The sequence below is a fragment of the Pteropus vampyrus genome, unplaced genomic scaffold, assembly GCF_000151845.1.
Source record: "Pteropus vampyrus isolate Shadow unplaced genomic scaffold, Pvam_2.0 Scaffold42, whole genome shotgun sequence".
Taxonomy (NCBI): Eukaryota; Metazoa; Chordata; class Mammalia; order Chiroptera; family Pteropodidae; genus Pteropus; species Pteropus vampyrus.
The window spans coordinates 9,242,484-9,253,296 of NW_011888823.1; the positions used below are offsets into that span (position 1 = coordinate 9,242,484).

Consider the following 10,813-nt stretch of genomic DNA (forward strand, 5'->3'; position numbering starts at 1 on the left):
TTATTCAGGTTATAATGTTTATCTTCATGTTTAGTTGCAAATTCTCAGGAGCTATTCAATAAAAATAAATGATAGATAGATAGATAGATAGATAGATAGATAGATAGATAGATAGATAGATAGATAGATCGATCTCTGTTTTGAGACATAACACAGGTCATCATCCCATAAACATGAAGCATTTTAAGATTTTTATGATATAGAATCATCAATTGCAAAAAGTACAAAGGGTGGAGACAGATACATAATCTTGTTTACAGTGCATCTTTTTGGGAAATGGCCACTGGGCGAATCTTTATTTTTATAAAAATAAACATGCATCAGCTATGGTTTTTATCTTGAAATAATAGAATTGTAAATTTTGAGGATGTTTCTGATTTAGTTTTCCTGAGATTGTCTTTCTGCATGAAGTCATCTCTCTTTAACCCTATCTTGTCATCACTTCTGCAAATATATATTTGGATTATTATTGGCAGACGTGGGTGTTTTGATGTTTCTGCTGTTGTTTTTGTATTTGTTATTATATTTTCTATTACTTTTATTTGTAATTGCTTTGTATCTTGCTTATATTAGAAGTTCTGATAGAGATGTGAGTATCCATTCTGTCTTTTGTAACTGTGTAGATAAGTTAATAAATGTTCTCATTAAATAAATATTCTATAAATACGATTGACTGAATAAAAAAGAACAGTCATCCACTTATTAACTTGTTCCAGTCTGTCTCATGTGCAATAAGTTTTAATCACTGGTTTTATGGAGCATTCTTTAATATGTAAATTAAGTAGAATTTAATAAAGATCAAATAGTTAAATTGTGTCACTACTTGACAGGTTTACATTATACATAAGAATCATAGAATATAATATATAAATATTAACCAAAAATATCAAGTAATCGTTAATGTTACTATTATGAAGGATAAGTTGAAATTCATATATACTTTTATATTTTAAGATTTTTATTTTTATTATTAGTCAATGATAACTGTTTATAAGCTAAAAGAGACTTCAGTTTGAGTAAATAATTTATTACGAATGGCAGTGAAAAGAAAACATAGCCCTAATTAATAGATTTTATGTTAAAAGATATCTGTATGTATGCATCAGTCAAAATCTCTTGGTAATAATATTGTGCTCAGATAGCTATTTCTGAACTTATAATCTTTCTCCTTAAGAAAATTCTAACTTTTTATTACAGAATTATTAGATTATAAAGAAGAGATCTGTAGTGTATATATTATTGCTCAAATCACAATCATTATTATTATCAAAGCTGGCTATTTGTATGCTAATATTTAAGGTGTCGGCTTTTGCAGAGGAAATGTTCTAGTGATTCAAGAAAGTAATTTCAGTATCTAAGGAATATACTATGCCCTCCCCTTCAATTTTGTGGTGCCTACTTCACATGTATTATATCTCACATGTGGATCATTCTTCACTCAGGCTATCCTGTGTGCCAAATAAATTAATCAGTTTTATTCCACTTGTTCTATTTATATTAGTTAAAAAGGGGACAAATTATTTACCATAAGGATAATCATTCAGGAATCCAGTTTAGCCTTTAGGGCTTTTGATAGCACAGATGTTAATATCAAATTTAGTCAATATCAGATTTTACCTACAATAGTATTTACTTGGTACTGAATCCACATGTACCTCGTAAATAAATTGTTTTATAGGCTCTAATGTGATATAGTGAAACTTAACTTGAGTCAGCAAACATTAACATTATTTGTAAGTTAGAAATGGGGAAGATTCAGTATTCTGATATCCACTCTAAATGGTCTCTGCTACCCATTAAAAATTTCAAGACAGTATAGGAGAATTGAATTCTCACAAGGATTTTGTCATTGGGCTTCTCACAATGGATATAGGAATCAGAAGATCATCTCTTTAGACTATTTTTGCTTGCCCTCTTGGGAGCATTCTTTTGCCAGTGGCATATTACTGGTTTGTTCAAAGTATGTTGTTAATATGCTTATGTAAGAATTTGCTCTCCAATTTAGGAGTCACTATTTGGGAACTGATGACCTTTGGAGGAAAACCCTATGATGGAATTCCAACCCGAGAAATCCCTGACTTATTAGAGAAAGGAGAACGTTTGCCCCAGCCTCCTATCTGCACTATTGACGTTTACATGGTCATGGTCAAATGTAAGATTGCAAAATAATTTTATCATCACCATCATCATTCTGAGTAAAGTAATAGTACAGATTAATCTACCTGCATAAAGTTTCTGTGTATTAAAAAATATAAAAGTTCAAAAATAATTATGAAAAGATCATGTAAATACCAGTTTGTTGTCATTATCATTAATATGAAGCAATATCATGCTTCCATGCTATGAAGTCAAATTATATGACTCTTACTCTTGTTTATTTCACTTTGAGTCTTATCATTTCCATGACAAATTGTCTTTCATAAAGAGATGTAATTAGTCATAACAATGTTAGTAATTTTTATAGAAAAAGAGAAGACTAAACAAATAATCTAAATATAAAGAAAGAAATCTTGAAACTGATAGTTTAAAAAATGAATTAAATGGAAATAGGTTTACCAGTTTTAGTCAACAGGAAATTGGCAGGAGAAAGTGGATGGTGGGAAGGAATTAAACTAAAAAGATTATGAATGTTTACTTTTTACAATTCCATCATTTGTTTGCATCTAACTCTCTTACTTGTCTTTCTCCTTTCTGTGCCCCAGGTACATATGTATTATAAATGTGTTTTGAAATGTGTTGGAAGCCTAGGCTCTTAATTTAAATAGAATTAGAAAAGTCTCTGGAGTTTCTGACTTAATTTAAGTGAGATTAACATTCAGCAATCTTTCTTGTGTAGTTTGAGGTTTTCCCCTTTTGATTTACATAGTGTTAGCAAAGAAACAAACTGGTGAAGGTGAATAAGCATCTTATTAATAAGAGACTTTGGACCCAGGTCTGCCCAGATTTATATTCATGACATGTGTGATACATTCTGACAGTGAGGGAAGAAATAAAAAATGTGTTTTCCAGTTCAGGTCAGCATGCCCTTTTCTCTAAGCATAGTTCTATTTACTCAATATTTAGTTAGAAAGAAACTGATACCTCACTATGAATTTAACCTTTTTTTGGTTCCAATAGTTCCAGAAACACCTACCTTTTTAGTAGCATCTTGTCACCAACAGCATTTAAAACTTTTTTTCCAGTGGATGCATACAGAATACAGAACATTCCAACTTTGTTAGGAGAGAAGAAAATTCAGATGAAATTAATGATATATGAATTGACACCCAAAAACTTCCCAGAACAAGAATAGAAATTGAACTTCCACAATGAGGAATAAGCTTTATTGGATCAAACATTGTTCAGTAGTCATCTGTGGAAGAAAGTTTAAACACGTGCATGCATTATATAATTTGATCCCATAAAGAACATAAGGGTTGGTTTAGATACCCTGATGAAATAATGAAAAATTAGGAAAACATTTTTCCTGATAGAGAATTTTACCTTGCTTTCAGAGTTCTAATACCTAAGAAAAGGCTCATTTGGCAAGAAAATCAAGAAAAGTTTGGTACTTTTATTCTTGTCATCTCATCAGCTAAACAGAGCCTGGGGAGCTAGGACCCACTTTATCTAGACTTTCAGCTAAATAATAATACACACATTGAAAATTGCTGATGTTATTTTTATGCTGAAAAGGTTAGCACTAAAATAAACTAATGGCCATTGCTGAACAAACGTTACAAATTACTTCATATTAATTCTTCCCAGTAGAAAAAAAGTAACATAAGAAAGTTGTTTTTTATTCTTTTTTTTCCCCTCTGTGCCAGTGTACCACATTGTAACTAAAGCTTTTATTCCATGCCATTCTTGATAAAAAATTACAAATTACATTCCAATCACCTCTTCTATAACCATCAAAGAAAAACTTTAAGAGAAAATTCTTGCCATACCTAAGAAAAAAGATCTGAAATAATGTAAGTTAATATAGTAACCTAAGTTATATTTTTGAGGAAGAAAATTAATTTTAAATAAGATCAACAAAATAAAGAATTTATGTTATTTTAGAGTATATTACATTTAGTTATGAGTGTCAACAAACTGATTGATATACACCTTCACCCACTGGATTGTTCCTTTCATTAGCATCTTTTGTTTTTCAGATCATTATTATTAAATTAATATTTTTTCAACTTAGGCTGTATTTTCATAAATTTTATATTGCGCTTCTTTCTAATTATGGATGTAGTAACTTTTACTGCATGTGAATTTCTAGGTTGGATGATTGATGCTGACAGTAGACCTAAATTTAAGGAACTGGCTGCTGAATTTTCCAGGATGGCTCGAGACCCGCAAAGATATCTAGTTATTCAGGTTAGTGCATTTGCTTAGATTTTTAAGAATTTCCCAGTGGTAAACTCATTTTGAAATATGTATAACATCTAGGCTTTGGAACTGTGGAAATCACCATTCACAGATTAACTAAGCAGAATATCATCTGAAATGACATGGAAAACAGCTTTTTCCTTGCTGTCAGAACACTTCTAAGCACCTTCCCTTAATATTCCAGTGCCTCTGCTATTGAACAGCCAGATAATTATGATTATTTATATATATAAAAGCCTTTATGCTCAGACAAGCCTTTAACACTCTGCTTTTTATTATCATTATGTGTAAGTCATATTCATTTTTATAATCTTACCTTTTCAGAATAAAAGGAAGAAGGATTTTTCTTTTAATCTTGTTCATGGTTGAAGACAATGAATTAAATTTTCAATATATTGACATTTAATTTCCTAGAAAAATATTTGTAAATGTGTTTTGCTTTGTTTAGGGAGCTATGCAATATCTAGGCATAACTCAGATCAAATGCATTGATATACATATGAATCAAATAACAGGCCAAAAGAACATATTGAACACTAGAGAAATGGATTGAATAATTTAAAAATCTTAATATGTTTCTCTATGATGATTTCTACCTAAACCATAAACAAATTAACATTGGCTTACATTGAATTAAATTTCTTCAATGAGACAAGGTCTCCTTTATCTTCATATCAATAGTCTGACATGAAGATAAAAGCTAGGTTTTAGAAGATAATAATTTCCAACTATCTTTATGCCAAATTAAGTTTCATAAACAAGTTGTCACCAAGAAATCACATAACTTTGAGAAAATAAAATATACATGTATTTAAGAAATAGATGAAGAAAGAGAGAGTATAACAAGGGTTTTGGTGTGTCTCCCACCCCCATTTATGTTATGTGACACTCGTGATGTGATTTCAAATGCTATCACTTTAACAATGTTATGCCATATGATAGTACAAAGAATGGAGCCTATGTGTTCTGATCATTCTATGATATCAAACCAACCAAAAAAATAAAGATTGATAAATCAATGGCTTTTATTATTTATGCTTAAAGTCAGAGCCCAAACACATGTTGGCAGTGGAGGCTACCTATCATTATTCTCAGATCTGAAATGGATTTTGCCTCCCTCAAAACATCCATAGCATTCTGCTTTATCTATCTCTAACGCATTTATCATATTCTTCTTGTATTAAATTTATTTATCTTACCTTGTTATATTTGAGCTTATTATAGGCTTCTTTATGGTTAGCAGTTATGCTAAAAAATGTTTTTATTAAGTGAGTGCATGAATTTTCAACCATTTGTTTTCATCTTACATAAATTTACTGCAAAGGCCACATACTAAGATAAAGAGAAGACTCATTTTTTGTGTTCCTCATGGGCAATCTTTTAGGGTGATGATCGTATGAAGCTTCCCAGTCCAAATGACAGCAAGTTCTTTCAGAATCTCTTGGACGAAGAGGATTTAGAAGATATGATGGATGCTGAGGAATACCTGGTCCCTCAGGCTTTCAACATCCCACCTCCCATCTATACTTCCAGAGCAAGAATTGACTCAAATAGGGTAAGAAGTAATTACATACTAACTACCATATTATTTCTGAGAAATATAATCATGTAAATAGATTTAAACACAAAAATTTCAAAACAATTATATAGCTTAGATCAATGTGATTGCTAGATTAGAAACACACCAGATAACAAAACAATAAAAGATGTGCCAAATTTGCCATATATAATTAATTTTGGAAAAAAAGCATGGATAATAAAATATGCACTCTGAAATATCTTCAAGATTTCAAAAGAAGAACCATTTATTCGTCAAGTTAAAATCTTAATTTAAAAAAATATAAAATCCATTCAAATGAATAAAACTGTACACATTTATAAACAAATGAAAATTCTTACCAAGATAGGCTTTCTATTTTTCTTTCTTAATAAAATGATATACCTTATTAGTTCAGAGATAATACAAATACAACTCTTTTTCACTCACTTAAGAGACATTAAATATTTTTTGTCAAGTTAAAGTAGAAACAGAAAACTGTAATCCTTTGAAGTAAATCCATCATATTAGGAGATTGCTGAATCATTTCTAAGATGTAGAATTGAGTTTTGAAAGAAGCTTCTGAAAAGAATTTCCATTTCTTTTAACATATTAAGCCTACTCTTTAAGAATACTTTTCTTTCTCTGAAAACTGTCAATCCCTGTATTCATTTATTTGTTTATTTTTAAAAATTTATTCATTATTCATTCAACATGTATTGAGTATCTCTGCATGTGAGGTATTATTAGACACTTGAAATTCAAAGAATTTTGACATAATTCTTGCCTTCGAGAAGTGCCCAGATTATTGAAAGAGTCACACAGATATAGACACAGAGCACAGCATGATAAGTGTTGTAATCAAGTGTCCATTGGCCATTATGGATCATGGAGAAGCAGTAAAATAATGCCTGTAATCAACTTTTTCCATTGATAAGACATAAATGTGATGATTACTTTTTTTCCTAAAGAGCAGTTTTTTTCTCTTAGCCTCATCCTCCATCTAAGAACATTATAGCTAGTAGGACAAACAGCATCCTATTAGTTCTGACCATAATAAAATATTCAACTTGCTACTCATTCTCTAAAATACTTTGCTTTATTTCAGACTGACAGCAATAATAAAGTAATACCTAGTGATTCCTATGTGGCAGCTCATATATATTAAGTCTCTTAATCCTTGCAACAATCTCATGAGATTCTATTATTACTATTCCCATTTTAAAAATGAGGAAACTTGTTACAAAGTTAAATGATGTGACTAGTGTCACACAATTAGCCAGGGGAAGAGCAGGATTCTAATGTATGTAGTCTGTCTCTACTACACATACTATTGCTTCAAAGTAATTAGAACATGTTATTTTTCATGATGTGGTGTTTTCTTGGCATCAACCTCAACATGTTGTTTGGGAAATTTCCCAGGTGATTTTCTTATAATATGCATCCCCCAACTTGCCCCATACCTTTTCTCATCTACCCTTATTTAGAAAGATTGGTAAAGAAAGAGGCAAAGACGGAATCCTCAATTAATTTTTCTTTTCTATGAAAAATATGTCTTGCATCTCAGTGGATACATAACTAAAAAAGTTAAAAATTAAATCAACTGGTAGATATTGATCATCAGTCTTTTTTTGATGAGCAGGATCAGTCTTTATGATATATAAATGAAGCACATTTTTCCTCTGTACACTTAGCAAAATGGCCATATTATACCTTTGGTATTTATAAATTTATCTGAAAAATTGGTTACTTTTTATTAAAACAGGGAAATTTAAAGGAAAGTGTTTTCCTTCTTTAACATGAAATGCTATGAAGGCCAAGAGCTTGAATCTTTTTCTTTTCATAAGAATTCTCAAATTCCAACTTTCTGTTCATTTTAATTTATGCTCAGTGCAAGGAATTCTTAATAAAGAGTTGAGTTAACTAAATGGAATTATTGAAACAAAGTAGAAGCCACATGAGGAATTATTTGGCCTTTAGTCATTATTTCTTATTCAACATTATTATTTAAACTATATTATCTGTAGAATTTTTTTTACCTTTTTAAGTACTTATTTAAGGCATCATGTTTAAAAATCACTTTTATTTCCAGGCATTAAATAGATTTATTAGTCATCTATATTATTCTGTTTTTTTTCAATCTGCCTCTATGGTAATTTCTAATATGTGTAAATACTTTTTCCTCCTTTTCTATAAAGCTGACTTACGTTATTTTACAGTTAGAAAATAAGTTACTTCAGTTTTAGGTTCTGTGACAACTTATGTGATAAAGCAACATATTAAAGTGAATTTTAATGAAATATTTCTTAAGAATATTTGTTGGACTTTGAAATACAAAAAAGTGATTTAGTTTTTAAATGTAAACTGCTCACTGGCTACAAGGATTTAGGTAATGTTCTGAATAATTCTATGACTTTGTTTCCTCGTTTGTGAAATTAACACAATAGTATTTATCTTACATACTTGTTAGACAACTGACTTTAAAAAATTGCAGAGTATCTGAAATGCCAAGCAAATAAATATTTATTACCCTTTTTTTTAGAATCGCCCAAAGACATTTGGTTGAAGACCAAGCAGATAAGAAAAGCAAAGGCTCTTTATTCAGGCCTTGCTAAAGCAAGGGCACCACTGTCACATGTGTTTTGGCAGATTCAAAGGCAGACAGAGGAGTGAGAAAACTTTATAGGGAGAAAAGAGAAGGCTTTGGGTATGCTCTGAATGGAGATTGTTGGTGTCGGTTAACTAGAAGCGGGACATCCTATGTGATTGGTTAGGGATGCATATTTGGCTTTCTCTGATTAGTCCTAAGTTGAAAATGGGAACAAAAATTAGGAAAACTGTTAGATATCAATCAAGTCCTGGCATTTGGGGCTAATTGTTAACAGAAGTTATTTTATAGCTTCCTGAATTTCTACTAGAGATAGCAGTCTGGCTTCCTGCAAGTCTGACATAGCCCATAGGAATTAGTACCTGGGCTATGTACTGTAGATATGGTTTCTTAGACAGGAAGCTGTAAGTTATGGGTTAGACTTCTATTTTTATATATTATTTATCCATTATCTGTCTGTATAATCAGTCTATCAATAGGTTTTAGATTCTTTACTGCCTTTCTTCTCTCTTGATAATTTTCTGCATATTTTTTTGTTAATTAAATAATTTTTTTCTTTTGATTTACCTAGATTTGTGTTTGTTTGGTATAATAAATTGCATATAAAATGTAAAAGTAAGAATAGATAATAAGTTAATATGGCTAAAGATATTTTAGCTTTAATATTATAAAGTTTACTGTAAAAACTTCAATGCATTTTATAGAGGATGTCATTGTTTCAATTGTTGCAGGATCATTCAGTCATTTGTAATGAGTACTTTTAAAGATTAAGTGTCCTACCTCTTTCTAAATGTATCAGCCAGCTCCCAATTATCCAGGTCAGGGGAAGACAGAATAATTGTAGCTGCAGCATATTGATGGAACAAATGATCCATAATAGATTTATCATTACAATTTAAACTTTTCTCCACTTCTTTCTGATTGGCTAAGGATAACTATATTCATAGATTTGCATCCCTCCCCCGCTTTTTGCCCTTTCTCTCCTAGAATGGTTATATAAGTGAGTTGAAATGTGAACAAAATGCAGTCAGAAGTGAAGAATGAAGAAAGTAAGAGTCTGGTATCTCAAAAATTTGGTTAATTTCTAAATAATTACATGTATGCTGAATATTTGACTGCTTAAAAAATATGACTATGTATTTTGTACCTATATCACACTGCCCTCAGATTAGATTTCATAAATTTAGTAAATATATTTGAGTCAGGTTACCATACACATTATAATTACTTTTGAGATATTTTTATTAATTGATCACTTAAAAATAGATATAAAAGAAAGTTTTGGTCTCCCCTGTAAGATGCTGTATGTGCTTTTAATGATACATAAACTAGTAGAAATTCAAAAACTAGTATGCTGTATGTGCTTTTAATGATGCATAAACTAGTAGAAATTCAAACAAAATAACAATGCAGAAACAATGATGTCATTCTCAATAATGACATTTGAAAATATGAGAGTTTCAATTGAGTTTGTCTTGACAGTTCAGTGAATCAAAACCATGACCTTTCATTTTATGAAATAATAAAAATAGTAAAAATAATATCAGCTAAAACTTATTGAGTGTTTACTATAACTCAGGTACTATGCTAAGTGTTTTAAGTTAACTATTTCACAAAGCCCAAGAGGTAGGTACTGATATTTTTATTAAGAGCTAAGAATATTGATCTGTGGAGAGTTTAGGTAACTTAACAATTGATAAAGGGCAGAGTTAGAAACTGAGTCTGGCTTTCAACAATTTCACATGGATTTCATATTCCTAAAATTAGAGGTTGCTGTTAAACTTGCTAATTATGGAATGAACACTTTTCATTCACTTAATGGTAATTGGACCAAAAAAAAAATAGTTTAAATGTCAGGAATTTCACATTCTAGAACCAATTCTTTAATACTTCAGCCTTGATCATATCACTTAATCAGACTCAGTTTTTCACTTTGAGATTAAACTAGATCACCTATAAGCTTTTTATAATTTTAAAAATACCTTATGATAGGATGACTTTTCAAAATAATTATATTTTCTTCTAGAGAATATTTAATTGGAAAATGACAAAAAGCATTTTAAGTTACCTCTATGCACAATGATTTTTCTTACGTGATTGAATATAGAAGAGAAAAACCTAAGGACATAGTTAAGGAAGCATTTCATAGCTAAATGATGCAGTGAGAGAATTTTGTGATGATATAACAAGGTTAGTCTGGTTGCAATTTACCAAAGATAAATATCAATTCTAACAACAGCTCCTACTTGATGATAAATGATTGTAGTCATAGGATATTGGTTTTACATTTCTCCCAAAATATGTCA

General features: G+C 30.3%; 1 protein-coding gene across 1 annotated transcript in view; it reads left to right on the forward strand.

Annotated features, from left to right (window-relative positions):
• ERBB4 (erb-b2 receptor tyrosine kinase 4) overlaps nt 1–10,813 on the forward strand; it is a 1,016,037-nt gene that overhangs the window by 977,032 nt on the left and 28,192 nt on the right. The window contains exons 23-25 of the mRNA XM_011358660.2: nt 2,006–2,152; nt 4,253–4,350; nt 5,747–5,917. Of these exons, the coding sequence (XP_011356962.1) occupies nt 2,006–2,152; nt 4,253–4,350; nt 5,747–5,917 (416 nt within the window). The remainder of the gene's footprint in view (nt 1–2,005; nt 2,153–4,252; nt 4,351–5,746; nt 5,918–10,813) is intronic.